The 15332-nt window shown below is 49.3% G+C and overlaps 1 protein-coding gene across 1 annotated transcript; it reads left to right on the forward strand.

The window, feature by feature from the left end:
• Positions 1 to 7444: 7444 nt before the first annotated feature.
• On the forward strand, positions 7445 to 15076 carry ZC3H4 (zinc finger CCCH-type containing 4; the record flags this gene model as incomplete). Its single annotated transcript, XM_010288489.1, has 13 exons — positions 7445 to 7664; positions 8300 to 8410; positions 8654 to 8876; positions 9540 to 9685; positions 9831 to 9927; positions 10013 to 10158; positions 10548 to 10661; positions 10925 to 11036; positions 11452 to 11561; positions 11701 to 12059; positions 12283 to 12647; positions 12827 to 13078; positions 13626 to 15076. Coding segments are annotated over 13 exons (3706 nt in total), but the record flags the coding sequence as incomplete, so codon positions are not given.
• Positions 15077 to 15332: the final 256 nt, after the last annotated feature.

The raw sequence follows: 15332 nt of genomic DNA on the forward strand, positions 1-15332 counted from the left end.
ATCTACCCCCCAGGAACCCCGTCTTTCCTCTGAGATGTATGTAAAGCACCTTCTCCCCACCCCCCCGCCAAACATAACTTCAGCTGTTTCCTTTATTAGCACTTTTTTAAAATAATTTTTTTCTTAGTTGAGACCATATAGCCAGAAAGTACCGGCAAAAAATAAACAGCTTAAGCATGTATGTCTGGAAAAAAGATATAAAAAAGAGCGAGGTTTGCTGCCATCCCACTCCCCTGGAGGGCAGGTGTGCAGCGCAGAGAGCTGCTTTTACGCATTAGCATGCCTTTGTCTCTGAGGAGGTTTGTTTTCCATGTGATGCAGGGTTGGGTTGGTAAGTAAGCTCTTTTATTGAATAATTAAATTATACCTTTTCCTGCCTTTCCCCCCGCTCCCCTTCCCCGCCACCAAATAAGTCCTGAGATCGTCTGCAGGGTACATTTTGCGTAAGCAGTGAGTTGATACCGTGTGTGTACAAACCAAGCAGAATCCTTCCCGCTTTGTAATGACCGGTAGAGTTGTGCACCCCGCCGATGTGAATGTCTAAAAGACAAAAAAAAAAAAAAAAAAAAAATCACAAAAGCACACAGTTTACTCCCAAATATGTCTGTTGTGACGTTTCCAGGTGAAGTAGCACTGAGGTGCCTCGGTAAAACTCATACCACTCTGACCCTTGATGCCATCTAGACGTAGGATGTGGATCCATTGCTTTGTCTGCAAACTCCATCCTCATTCCATTACGGTGACTGTAAACCGGCTGCCCCTGGGTGCAGGTCTGCCCGTAAAGCAGAAAAAGATGTTAAAAAGTTTGATTAAACAACTCCAAAGTGTGTAAAAAAGAAAAGAAAAAAAAAGGTGGCAAAGAAAGCACCGTTTCCCAAATGTCATCACACATTTTTCCCCCATCCCCATGTACAGCCTCATGTCGGATAATTAGAGAAATGGAAGTAGCGACGTACAGTGCAAGCACCCAGTTTGTAACAAATCTCGTTAGCATCCTCGATTTTCCCCCTTCCCTTTCTTTTCCTTTGTCGATCAGGTGCGTTACGAAAAGCTCCAAGTTTCTTCCTCACGCTACTTCACACAATTCAAGTTCGAAGTCAGAACACCATGCACAGTGTTGGGTATTTCTCCCCCTCCCCGTCCAATTAATTTAATTTCTTGGGTTAGTTTTTCCCAGAGACCAAAACCACACACTCTTCCCCTTTGTCATCCAGCTTACATTTGTCTCAGGTGGAAAAAAACCCAGTTTCCTCTAAGCACACTGATACAGTTGTGTGAAATTGCGGTGGTTTGTTTCCCTCTTGTCTTTATTCCCTAAAAAAAAAAAGTGTATACATCTGCTTAAACTGTAAAATAATGCAAGCACTTTTTAGAGCAAATTAGAGGTCTTTTCGTTATAGCATCATAGAATCTTTTAATTGCATTCCAGAAAGGGGTTTTCACATAAAACAATATCCAGTGATGCCTTTTATGCCTTTTTGTCGCTGTTTTAAAATGTTTATGGCGGGACCCTTACGGTCCCTGCACCTTCTGTGGCTTAACTTTGCCACGAAATCATAAAAGCTGGGATTTTTTTTTTTTCCCACTTTGATCAAAGCTCCACCATCAGAGCTTGAAAATGTTACTGGTCTGGCCAAAATGTTTTTAGTTCAGAGACAGTGGGACCTCATAGCATCGATTTCCCTCCCTAATATATTCAATTAGTAACTTTGTTCTGTTATTTTACTAAGTGTACGTACATGTTAAGCTTTATACTTCCACTCTTGATCCCAGAAAAATCCAAACTGCTTTTTGATTGTCCACTGCTAACGGCATAAAGGATTTTTTTATCCATACCAAGATGAGTTGGAAGGGACAGATGTGTTAGAAAAGAAAGAAAATAAGCGGCTGGAAAACTTTAGATTAATTTTCTCCCTTTTGAGGGACGGAAGAACCAGGAGTTGTTTGCATGTCAGGAGTTTTCAGGGGTTGTGCTGCCAAGTTTACAGGAGTTGCTGACTGGTTCCATAAAGTGAGTAGTAGTTTAGTTTTTTTAGATAGTTAAATATTAGCAGTAGGAGTCAAACTTCTTGTTTGGGGCTTTTCCTTGTCCCTTGCTTCCCCTGAGCCATTTTTAATGGGGCTCAACCTCCTTCTAGTGCTCACGATTTGCTAGAGATTACCTTTTTAATCGTGCAAACGACGCTCAGGCTGGTATTTAACATCGGTACCCTGAGCAGCTCCCTGGAAAATCAGAGCAAGTTCTGATAGGGAAGCAGAGCACCCGCCAGGAATTTTTTTTTGTTGCGGGGACGTTTTTATTTTTTTCTAAGGGCGTAATTGTTCGGCTGAGGCTCCTTGGGTCGAGCGAGGCTTTGTTATACCGGGTTAAAGGAAGGGCTAAAGCAAATCCCAGACCCCAGCGTCATTCTTTTTTTCAGGGCCTGGGACGTATCCCGTTGCTGTGGCATCAGCCGTGCTGTGGCAGCGAGGACGTCAGCGCCCAGCGTTAGGATTTCACTGAAGGATTCGGATAGGAGGAGCGGGAAGGAGCTAACCTGTGAGGAGAGAGGCCGTTCAGAATTAGCAGCTGAGTTGAGCGCATTCCCCGAGAAATCTTGAGTTGTGACCAAATAGCGCTTGAAAGTTTCCTTTACTATGAACGCCGCTTAAAAACACAGGTTTTAGGGATGTCAGGAGGAGGATTTGCCCCTATTACAGCCAGGAGTGGGCTAAACGAACCTCTCCCCAAGCCTCTTTATAAATGGATACAACATACTTGTTACTATAGTAAAAAAAAACCAAAAACCAAAACCCAACTATAGAGAAGATAGAAAAAACTGATAAATTTTAATGACTTCTGCCCTGGTCTGTGCAGTTTGAATGAGGCAGCGTGGCCCCACTGCCTTCAAAGCGGTGCTTCTTTCATTTCTTGATTGATGTATTTCCCCCGGTTTCCACTTGGAATAAAATGTAAGGTGGCTGTGCTGGCGAGCCGGAGGAGAGCTTAGTTCTTTGGGATTATTCTGGAATAATCAGTGTTTTGGTGAAAGAATAGAGATCTCGCTGAGTAGTTTCTCCGGCGCGGAGCGTGCAGGTGTGATGCTGGGGTAGGATAATGTTTCCTCCGAGCAAGTTGTTGGCGAGGCAGTAAACTTCTGCTGAAGCTTTAAATGTGTGATTAATAACCTTTAGCTGGATGTAGCGGTCACTCTGAAAAGCCTGGCCTTGTGTTTTCGCTAGAAAGCCTTAAAATGCAGAGAATGAGCAAAAACTACGTGTCTGTCCTAGAAAGAACTAGATTCCACCTCAGAGCAGCCCTTTTGTACATCTGGAGGGGTCTGGTTTTAAATCCTGCTCTGAAATAGGTTGTGGAGAGTTGCTCTCGGCCAGGGTGATCCGTTCTCGCCAAAAAAACCACTCCCCCTCGACCTTAGCCAGTTGATTTATGGCTCATTTTCACTTTTTACTTGGTTTTACCACGCTTAACCATTTTAATTTGCCATCTGATCATTTCCGCGCCCCCCTCCCCATGGAGTGTGCTGCCAAATACATCAGATTGTTAAAAATCAACTTTAAACCCTCACGGTCACCCAGCTCCAGGCAGAAAGTGTTTTATCCTAAAGATACGCACATGTGTGCGCAGCTTAAATCCCCATCAAGCATTTTACTTAAAATCCTGTAAAATTAGAAGCGAACGTTCGCTTATCATGAGATTAAATCGCGTGGATTTGCAATCCGGTGACTTCCAGAGCGTTTACGCTTTGTTTTCAAAGCCTTCCTGCTGCATCGCTCGGGGAAAAAAAAAAAAAAAGCACTTTTACACCCCCCTGCCCGATGTTTTGCATTCCTCAAAGTTAAACCGAGGTCTACCTTTGTACATGAACCCCCTCCCAGCTCTTGGCATCTGTGGATCCGCTCCGGCAAAACCAGATCACGCACCGGGCGGGCGATTTCACGGTCAGCTGCACCTCTTGTGCAAAAAGCTGCTGGATAAAAGAAGGTTTCTTCCAGCAGGTCGGATATTAAATCGGGGTTTTTTTATAGGGGTGTTGTGTAGAAGTTACTCTGAGGTACGTGTCTGTCACACCTATGTATGTAGAGCAGGTGAGAGCACACAAAGTTCTCTCTTTTCTTAAAAATAGGAAAAAACACTTGTGTTTTTCCAAGGGTGGGAGCTGAGAGGCTTATTTTCAACGGGGTTTCTTTCAGGTGTAAGGAGCAATAATATCTTAAATAGGGTTAGGAGGGTATATCAGCTATAACTGACAGTAAATCCGCCGTCTAGGCCGCTCATTTGTCACATCATTACGCTCATTTCCAAATTTAACAAAGCCTCAGCTGTATCGAGTGACATTATTTATTTCAAGATAGTATTTTAATTCTTGCACTGCTCTTCAGTGGCCAGAATAGCAAAACACCACTGAATTTTCAAATAACGCGGTCGTTCCTACTATTTTTCTCCTAGCAAAGCGCCCGTGCTGTCGGTATGGCAGGATAACGATTGGAAAGGGCTTTTGTTTTTTTTCCAGGCGTCGTCACTGCCGTGTTACGTCATTGCCGTGGCGCTGAGGTCACAAACGCCGCGCAGCAGCCGGTGTCGGTCCTTCCTCGAGGATGTGTGCTGCTCCGGGGACCGTCCCCTATAGATCAGGCGGGCAGGAGCGATAGGAAAGCCTGAGATGAGTGCGGATTCTGGGAGGTATTTTCCCCCAGTCAGTGTTTTCTGCGATACCAATAGTTGCTTAACAGACATGGCTTCTTCACCGCGTACCCGCAGCGACTCTCCACGGTGAGCCGTCCCCCAAAAATGCACAACGTTGCTTTAATCACTTTAATTTTTTTCCATCCAGCCTCAGAAATCGTTCCGTTGCTTTCAAGCATCCTTACTCACCAGTTGCCGTTATTTCAAATGACTCCGTTTCGTTGTGTTTAAAACCACTGGGCAAACTCAGTGCTTCGATAATACTTGAGTAAAACTTTTCAGAGCGCTTTCCCAGCACCAAATACAAGCCCCTCAGTCTCTCTGGGAGGTTGGTGTATGATTTCTGGCCCAAACCTACTCAAATCCGGCAGAACTGGAGTTAAAAGACGGCAGGAGATGGTATTGCCCATCTTAAGAGGCATCTAAGCGTCTGTATAAACATGATTTCCCAGACTTTCCTTCTTTAGGAGATGTGTGTGTTGATTAAATAATTACTACTCATCTGCGAAACAGCTCAGCGATCGTTTTGCTGGTTCGGCCTCGTCCTGTCTCTTGGTGTTTTTCAAATAATCTTTGCAGTGGCTGTAAAATTTTTACGTCTTGTTCTCAGGAGCCTTTTTGGTCATCGTTTCTGTAAACAAAGCAAATTTAATAATGCTCCAGGGGTGTAGTCTCCGCTAAACCTCGATATCGGCCCAGACAACTCAAGGCAGGGTAAAAGCGCACTTACTAGCAAAACAAAGGGTAATTATCAGTCCTGAAAATCGCAATTAAGGTGTCAGCGACATGCATGTGTTTCTCTCTGGAGGCAGGGAGCGATTGCTATCCCCAGCCGGCAGGGACTCCTGGGAGAGGGTAAATGATGCCGATTTCAACGGAGCGATGCCGAAGGGAATAGCCATTTTTTTGCACAGCCGTATGGTGCGAGGGCGTTTATCCGGCCGCAGCAGGCTTTATAGCATCTCATCGTTTCCTACAAGCCTGTCCCGTGCCCGGGGTGAGCTGCGTTGGTGTTTCGCTTCGCTGCGCTCCCTGGTCCTCTGCTAGTCGGTTGCTGGAAACTGGATCCAGAAACCTGGTGGCATTTCTAGTTCAAAATCCATTTATTGATGAACCTGACCCTCTAGGGAAAGGAGAGAGTCCTTTGACAGGACTTTTATTTAAGTATTTAAATACACAGGGATTTAAAATTCCTTTCCATAAGCTTGTTTTGTTTCTCTTCTTCTGCTCGGCTTTGCGCGGAGCATGAGTTTCTCAGGTCTTGTTCCAAGATCGATCTCACTGAACAGAAACACCTGAAGGATGCTGCAGTCCTGCGACAGAAGTCATTTCCACTGATATTCGCCTTTAAAACTTGTATATACAGCCAGGAATTACGCGTCAGGCTTAAGAGCTTCATGAGTAATACTTAAGTGAGCTTGATTTTGGAGCTGGTCTGTTATTAAACTCGTGCAAGTGCAAACAAAAACAAGAGGGGAGCTTTGCATCAGAGTTGGACCGGGCGGCCAGATCCCAGTGTTTGCTCTCCACGATGCTGAAACATCTCCAGAATGCTTCCTGGGGATTGTTAACTCTGATTTTTTTTTACATGTTTGGGGAAATAATTCAGTTTTTCTTGTTGTTTTTTTTTGTTTTTAATGTAACGTGAAGTTATCAACAGGTCAGTTCATTTATGCAGCCCAGCTTTTTCCGAATGCCGTCCATAAACCCCGTGTCAGCCTCCAGACCTTCCTGAGAGCTACTGAGCGGCAGCAGCTCCTTCTTCCAGCCGAGCTGCCTTCTCTGCAGCCGGCGGCACCGCACGGGCACGGCACAGCTTGCCACACCGCCGCGGCTGCCGTTCACGTTGTAGTGCTAAAGAGGGGACTTCATAGCAGCCAAAGAAATCAGTCTTTCCATAGCCTAAAAAAAAAAAACCCGACCAGATGGATACGGGTCAAACATCCACCTCCTATACGCTCCTAAATTGGTGTTTGTGAACGACTGTGCCGTAAATAAACAAGCCAGCGTTTATGTTTTTAATTATAGCTTACCTTAAGTGGAAAGGGAGGAGGAGACCCCACTCTTGTTTTAAATCACTCGGCGACAAAGTCGGGACCTGTCGGGAGAGAGGGAAAACGCAAGGGAGCGGATTGAACTCGTGCCATATGACACATTTCATCCGTTACGAGGTTGTAAAAGGTTTCTCGTAACCAGTATCTGAGTAATTTTTAATTGAATTTAATTGAGTAGGGCATGGGGAATCCTCTTGAGATTTGCTTTATCACCTCCGCTAACCACAATTGTGGGTGAGCAGTAGCATGAGAAAGTGGAAATAACTGGGCACACATCTCTCGGTTTGGCAAACCAACGTGGCATTTACTTATTCTTGTCTTCTAGAGGACCGAGTGTTTTATTAAAACACCAATTTCAGTTCTCGGAGTGGACCGAGTGTTTTATTAAAACATCGATTTCCGTTCATGGAATTGATCTGCAATAATTTCATGTGAAAGTTGAGCGCCGTAATGTTGTGGCTCCGGTTTGTTGTTTGCGAGATGCTTCTTCGCCGTGTTTAACTCCAGGCTGAGCGAGAGCTTGAGCAGATTTCGGTGGCAAGAGATGAACAGAATCGGTATTTGCGGTCAGATATTTAAAACCACGGCAACTAGGAATTTGTGAGAAGTTTGGGAGCCAAGTTCCTGTCTGGCTGGTGAGCGGAGTAAGCAGGATTTCTTTTCTTTTTTGAATGAGGAGAATTAAACGTGCCTGTCTGCTTTACAGGGAGGATGGAGAACTGGAAGAAGGGGAGCTGGAGGACGACGGAGGGGAAGAAGCGCAGGATCCCTCCGAATCTCAAGAGAGAGGTCGGAAGGAGAAAGGGGAGAAGCATCACAGCGATTCAGATGATGAGAAAGCCCATCGACGGATGAAGCGCAAGCGTCGGAAAGAGAGAGAGAAAGAGAAGAGGAGATCCAAGAAGAAAAGGAAATCCAAACACAAGGTGAGCCATGCGCTGCTTTTGGCTCCCGGGTCCTCCAGGATCCCAGCTCTGGTCTGCCTTCCTGCGCCATCAAACATCTCCAGGGAATTCCTCCTCTGACTTTATTACGGGTAGTTTGAGGCTCTTCCCCTAACGATAATTGCAAGGTGGCAGCGCTGGCAGGGTTTCTGGGGGTTCAGCTCCTTAACGCCTTCCTCCTCTGAGGACTAGCAAGCACCGAGGTCTGCAGGTAGGATAAAAATGCTACGGCACTCTCTTGTCCGTCTGAGGACACAGAGCGGGAAGAAACCAGGTTTCTATTTAGGGAATTCCTTTGTGCGCGTTCTTACCTCAAAGCGGGTTGCAGACTGCCGGATTTGCAAAATCAAGGATGTTCGTTACTTAAGTGCCAAGAATTTCTGGAGCGCAGAAGGCATATCGTGTTTGTCTTCATTAGACAACCTGCTAACGGGCTTCCAGTTTGTAATTCAGCGACCACTGAAGATTTTGTTAAGCGAAGTTTGAGTTTCCTAAAAAATCAAAGACAAAGGGAGACTTAGTTGTGCTGTATTAGAAAGGCCAGGGGCCTGGCGGCAGCGTCGGACTCGGAGCTGGCCTGTAGTAAAATCGCGCCGCGTGTTTTCCTTGCCTTGCAGCGCCACGCTTCTTCCAGCGATGACTTCTCTGATTACAGTGAGGACTCGGACTTCAGTCCTGGTGAAAAGGGACACAGAAAATACAGGGAATACAGCCCTCCCTACTCTTCCGTAAGTACCTGCCAGCGGACGGGGAAGGGGAAGCTGCTCTGCAGTTCAGAGCCGCTGCGAGATTTGAGCACGGGTGCCCGTCTAGCTCCATCTACGGGCCGCACGCTTCGGCTCTGGTCCCTTAGCCTGTTTATTTTCGCCTGGCTTTTGTGTGATGGGTTGTTGGTTTTTTTAAATTAAGTCACGATATTAGGCTTGATACATTCCTTTCCTTCATCACTAACCTCTCTGCCTTTCCCAAAGTCCCACCAGCAGTATCCGTCCTCTCACAGCGCTCCCATGCAAAAGAAGAGCTACTCTAAAATGGAGAGCAAGAATTATGGCATGTATGAGGACTACGAGAACGAGGAGTATGGTCAGTACGAGGGGGAAGAGGATGAAGACATGGGGAAGGAGGATTACGATGACTTTGCAAAAGAGCTGAATCAATACCGGAGAGCGAAGGAAGGCTCTCACCGGGGGCGAGGTACATCTAAACGTTCCATTTTTCGCCGTTATCTCTGATGTTCGTTACCTGCTGCTCATTTAGCTGATCTGTGGCCAAATAAGGCCTGACAATGCAGGAAGCTTCGTTTCGTGAAGGTGAACTGCCCTGCCTGTGGAGAGCCAGCTGCAATGGCCTAAACCTCTCATCAGTTTCTGACAAGGGAAGGAGTTTTTTCCTGTTTTCCACTCCGAGGGGAAAGTTCAGATCCCTGTGGATAATTTAACATTTTAAATAAGCAGTATGCTTGCTAGCATAGCTCATTTTACAAGGGTGTAAGTGATTGAAAATGGATAAAATAAAAAAAACCTTTCTCTGAAAGGAAAACGAAGTTGACTGATAGCGTAACGAGTCTGATATCGTCACTTCTGGAGTGCAGAGATTTACGTTACCAGTCTAACGTACCTGTGCAGCAGCTGACGTGGTCACACACCACTGTGTTTTTTTCTAAAAAGGTTGTCGTTTGGCTTCTTAAAAATTCGTTCTTTTAGCTTATTAAAAACTGATTTAGAAATAAGTTTTTAAGATGCTGGTAATCCTGTACTGAAAAGTTATTACTTGTTTTTCCTAGTCGGGCATATTGTTTTGGTATTGTAACGTACCCGAGAGGTGAAACGTGCTGACCCCATCCCTTTGCTTCGCCAGGTGGCCGTGGCCGAGGCAGAGGGTACCGCGGGCGAGGTGGCAGAGGTGGAATGAGAGGAGGCCGAGGCATGGGCCGAGGGAACCGAGGGCGAGGCAGAGGTGACCACCCCGAGGAAGAGGAGGAAATGTATGACGAAGAGATGGAGGTAAGTGCCGAGTCTCTGACCTGTTCCTGGGGAACCACAGAGGCGAGAGAATATTCTTTTTCACGATCGGGACGCCTGCGTTTGAGGGGGACCCCGCTGCGCTTCATCCCCGCTCACTAAAGGCACCGGTCGTTCTCGTTTGCAGTACTGCGATAACGAGGAGCCCATGGGCGACGACGAGTACGACGACTACTCCAAAGAGCTGAATCAGTACCGCAGGAGTAAGGAGAATCGTGGACGGGGTGAGTGGGATAACGATCCCTGCTTTCTGCTCTCTCACACGTTTTACGGAAGGAGAGAAATTAGAGACGAGGGGGTGTGTTTCAGGTTTAAATCGAGGACGCGGTCGTGGCCCCAGAGGCAGAGGAAATAAAGGAATGGGAAGAGGACGAGGCAGAGGCGGAAACAGAAGTGGGATGGGGAAAGGTGGTGGAATGAACGAAGACGATGATTACTACGATGACGACATGGGAGTGAGTAGCAGTTTGTTTTCTAATGGCTTGCTTCAGTGCTGGATGCCCTCCTTTCCCCCATTGCCCTCTGTAAACCCAGTCAGATTTCTAAGAAAGCCTTTGCAGGAGGGAGAAAACCAAACGGGTCTTCCCCAGGATCCGCAAAAGTTGTCCCATCTCTGAAGGGGATGGATGTCTTGGATTCCATTCTGCTGACAGCTCCCTCGAGCCGTGCTCGGGAGCCTTGCTGGGCTCAGCATGCTTGTCTTTACCTCCCTTTTTCATCCCAAATCTCAGTGTTGTTCCCTCTCAGAGACGGCTGCGTAGGAAGTTTTAATTACTTCTCTCGCCTGATCTGTTGCTTTGTAATTTCAAATTCTTTGTCAACTAACATACTGTGCTTCCGATAGGATGGAGGAGGTGGTGGGAATTACCGGCGGAACGACCACGATAAACCCCACCAGCAGTCGGATAAGAAAGGGAAAGTGATCTGCAAATACTTTGTGGAAGGCAGATGTACCTGGGTAAGGGAATAATTCAAGAATATTATATTATCAAGATCTTATCTTATAAGATATTCTCAAGATCTCTTTTATACGCACATGGAACCGTCCCCAAAGCGTAAGGTCCAGGTTTTAACCCATTTCAGGGAGGGACTCGCGCCTAGAAATTGCATTTTGTAAAGAGTACACATCGCCCTGTCTGTCCTAAGGTGTGTTCTGGGCCGCTGAGAAACGCGTTCGCACTTCCACCCGCTAACACGCTGTTCGTCCTTGTTTCTGACCAGGGCGACCACTGCAATTTCAGTCACGACATCGAACTACCAAAGAAACGGGAACTGTGCAAGTTCTACATCACCGGCTACTGCGCCAGGGCGGAAAACTGCCCTTACATGCATGATATCCTTTTGGTGTTTAACTGTTTCGTTAAGCCAGCTTTAAGTCATTCTCATTTATGCTGCGTCGATGCATGTGGGGGGACCAGGAGGGGAAAAAAATGCCATTCCTGGGTAAGGCATCCTCCATTGACAGGCTGAACGACCAGGGCCGCAGACAGCCCTCCCGCTTCCTTCTTAGCCTCAACCTTCCTGTCGAAGAAATGAGGTTTTCTGGCCATTGCGCGTACAGGAAAACAGGGCAGAAAGGAAAGCGGGGTGTTTCGGGCGACGGTAGTTTTGTTTTGGCATCACGACCGTGAAAATTCTCCCCGTTGAGAGCTGTATTTCAAAGTGAAAAGCATCTGTAGCCTCTCTGGCTGCAGGAAGAACTTGCAGTAACTCCTTGTTGGGGGTTTATTCTCCTTAATAAATGATACGGGACTTCCCTTGCAAGCTGTTCCACACCACGGGCAACTGCATCAACGGGGATGACTGCATGTTTTCTCACGATCCGCTCACAGAGGAGACACGGGAGCTCCTGGACAAGGTACAGGGGAGTGTTAACGTGGGTTCAGCATCTGTCTTCCTTCCGTGGAAGTAGCTGGAAAGGGAGGGAGAGGTTTTCTGGAGCATGTCAGTCGGCAGGGTAGCTCCGCTGATCTGCTCTTACTCCTTTCTCTCCTCAGATGCTGGCGGATGATGCAGAAGCGGGCGCAGAGGATGAAAAAGAAGTCGAAGAGCTAAAGAAACAGGGCATCAATCCTCTCCCCAAACCACCCCCTGGGGTTGGCTTGCTACCCACACCCCCTCGCCCTCCTGGACCGCCGGCTCCAACATCTCCGAACGGGAGACCTATGCCCGGAGGCCCTCCTCCCCCTCCGCCGCCACCGCTTCCACCTCCGGGGCCGCAGATGCCGCCACCGATGCACGAACCTCTGTCGCCGCAGCAGCTCCAGCAACAACAGGACATGTACAAGAAGATCCCTTCGCTGTTCGAGATCGTTGTGCGGCCGACCGGGCAGCTGGCGGAGAAGCTGGGCGTGAGGTGGGTGTCACCACCTCCAGGTAGCGGCGGGAGGGACGGGGATGGCGAATTTTTCGTCTCGAGCGAGGAGCTCTGCCCTAACGCCCTGAGGGTGGGCGCGAGTGCCTGGAAAAGAGGTTTCTCTCCATTTTTGGGTCCAGCGCCTCTCGGAGAGCCCTGGGTCCGTCCCTCCAGAAGCGGAGTGCGCGTTTTAAAACGGATTTTCTTCTTTTTTCTCTTTCAGGCACCCAGGTCCACCTCCCCCCAGGTTCCCCGGGCCAGGAGGACCCCCAGGACCAATGCCTGGACCCATGCACCCCGATATGCACCCGGACATGCACCCAGACATGCACCCGGACATGCACCCCGACATGCACCCAGACATGCACCCCGATATGCACCCCGACATGCACCCGGACATGCCGATGGGTCCGGGAATGAATCCTGGCCCACCGATGGGTCCCGGGCCCCCCATGATGCCCTACGGACCGGATGATTCCCCTCACTCCGGCATGATGCCACCCGTCCCACCGGCGCAAGGTTTCTATGATAATTTCTACCAGCAGCAAGAAGGTCTGGAGATGGATCACAGCATGATGGGAGACCCAGGTATGTCCCGAGGATCTGCCGGGATCAGCTCTTAGGTGCTTTGCCGGACATGCCGGCTCAGAAACGGGTTGTTCCCGGGATTTCTGGGCACAGCGTCAGGCCAAGAAGGGGAAAAAATCGGGTTGTTTTTCGCAGCTTTGAGATTTGCTTTTTAACACGTAACGATCTTTCCTCGGCAGAAGACTACGGCGGTTACGAGGATATGGAAGGACCTCCGGGAGAGCACATGTTCCCCGACCCGTCCTTGGATCACGATGCCTTGTGCGAAGGAGGCCCGCCAGGCTTACCGAAACCGCCGGGTAGCATCCCCGACTTCATGCCGTCGGCACAAAGAGCGCTTTACTTGAGAATCCAGCAGAAGCAGCAAGAGGAAGAGGAGAGAGCTCGGAGGCTCGCCGAGAGCAGTAAGCAGGAACGCGAAAATGAAGAAGGCAAGTGGCAAAATACAACGTTTTCTGTTCAAAGCTGCTTGCGTGGCGGGGGATAACTTGGATCTGCTTCGGCTTCTACCCACCCGGAGGTGTCATCTCCGAAAAAGAGGGGGCCATCGGAGCAGTGGGGGTGTCGGGGAGGAATTCTTTAGGGAACGAGGGGTGCCGAGTGCCTCAAAAGGAAATCCCCGGCGGCATAAGAGCATGCTGCTGGTGAAGGAAGAGGAGCAGCTCTGCCGAAGAAATGGGAACAGCCAGGCAGAAGGTGAACGAGATAAGATCGCTGGCTTAAATTGTGGTGAAATTGGAGTCTGGAGGAAGAGGAAGAGGGGGATGCTGACGGCTCTCTGGTAATTTGGGGTGCGAAAATGAGACCAGGGAGGCTGAGGCTGTCACACGTGGGCCCCAGCTGGAAGTTTGAGCAGCTGGAAGTTTGAGTTGAGAGGGGAGAGGAGCTGCGTTTTGGGGACCTTCTCACGGGCGTCACGGCTTGACCGTGTTTTAATTGCCTTTTTAATCGGCTGCTTTCTCTTCTCCTTCCTCCCAGGCGATACCGGTAACTGGTATTCCAGTGATGAAGATGACGGTGGAAGTAGCGTCACCTCCATATTGAAAACCCTAAGGCAACAAAGCTCCGGCAGAGCACATGCCCAATCCTCCCACGGAGAACTCGGGCCACCCTCCGGCGTCAGCGACCCTCGCCTGCAAAAAGCCCAGGCAGGAGGGAGCGGTCGTCCTGCCGATCCGCGCTTACGGGATCCCAGGCTTTCCCGAAGCGCAGATCTTTCCGTTCCATCTCTCCCCGGGGATTCGGGACCCACCGACCCCAGGCTCGCGCGACACATTCCTTCCTCCGTCCCCAAACCAGAAGCTCCTCATTCCAGCGGCGTCGGTGGTCAGAAACCCCCCTTGCTCCCCGACGAGGAGGAAGGGGAAAGGGCTCTGCGGGATAAGCCTGTCAACATCCCTTTAGATGCTCTCCCGGGTCATTCCCTGCGGGATCCTCGCTCCCAGCTGCAGCAGTTCAGCCACATCAAGAAAGACGTCGTCCTCAACAAACCCAACTTTGCCCGGATGATCCTGTGGAGCCCAGAGGATCTGATTCCGTTACCGATCCCAAAACAAGAGTTTATTCCCGTCCCGGCTGCCCTTCAGTCCATGCCTACACTCGATCCGCGTCTTAACAGACCCCAAACGGGTCTTTCTGATCCCAGGCAGAGGGGGGGAGCCACGCCGGGGGACGCCAGTTCCTCCTCAGGCACCGGTCTCCCCGATTTTGAGCTCTTGTCGAGGATATTAAAGACTGTGAACGCGGCCGGCAGCCCGTCTTCCAGCCAGAGCGACAAACCCAGCGACCCTCGGATGCGGAAACCCCCTGCCGATCCCAGGTTACAAAAATCTGTAGAAACGGGGGGTTCTAGAGCTCCCAAAACCGCAGAGCCGACGTCCGCCGGCGATGCCGCCCCGGCTATCGCTCCCTACGACCCTCGGTTGCTGACGGCCGGCGGGTTGAGCAAAGGCAGCGGGCAAAGCAGCGTGCTGAGCGCCATCAGTTTGTACGATCCCAGGACTCCGAGCTCGGGCGGCAAATCTTCCGAGTCTCCTAACGAAGGTAATTCATCCGCCAAATCCACGGATTCCGGCAAAACCACCGCTAAAACCAAGGAACCCCTTTTTGTCCGGCGATCGGCGTTGGATCAACCCGAATCGGAGAAGGCGAGCGCCGAATCCGCTACGGACAGGTACAACAGCTACAACCGACCTCGTCCCAAAACCGCCGCCGCCGTCTCCCCTGCCCAAGAATCAGCTCCCCAACCCGGGGTGCACAACCTCCCGGTCCCCTCCGTTTACGGCATGGTCAAACAAAGCGCCAAATCCGGATCGGGAAGCCCATTTGCGGGAAACAGCCCGGCGCAGGACGGCGAACAGCAAGACTCCGCTTCCCTTAAAGATGTCTTTAAGGGTTTCGATCCCACGGCTTCCCCTTTTTGCCAGTAGTATTAAAAAAAAACCATAAAACCCACCCCACGACGACGACAAAAATTCCAAACCAAAACCCAAACCCCTGACTTTGCTCCGTGCATCGAATTAGCAGCGCACAGTGTCGGTAATTTGATTTATTTTCTGGGTTTTGGGGTTGTTTTTTTTTTTCCTATGTGGTTTATTTCCATTCAGCGCTCACTTTAGCCGTATAACGTGTATATAAATCCCGGTTTTTGCTGTTAACTAAAGAGAGTTTCCCCAGCCGCCTTTT

This window comes from Phaethon lepturus, unplaced genomic scaffold (assembly GCF_000687285.1).
Source record: "Phaethon lepturus isolate BGI_N335 unplaced genomic scaffold, ASM68728v1 scaffold21250, whole genome shotgun sequence".
NCBI classification, from domain to species: Eukaryota; Metazoa; Chordata; class Aves; order Phaethontiformes; family Phaethontidae; genus Phaethon; species Phaethon lepturus.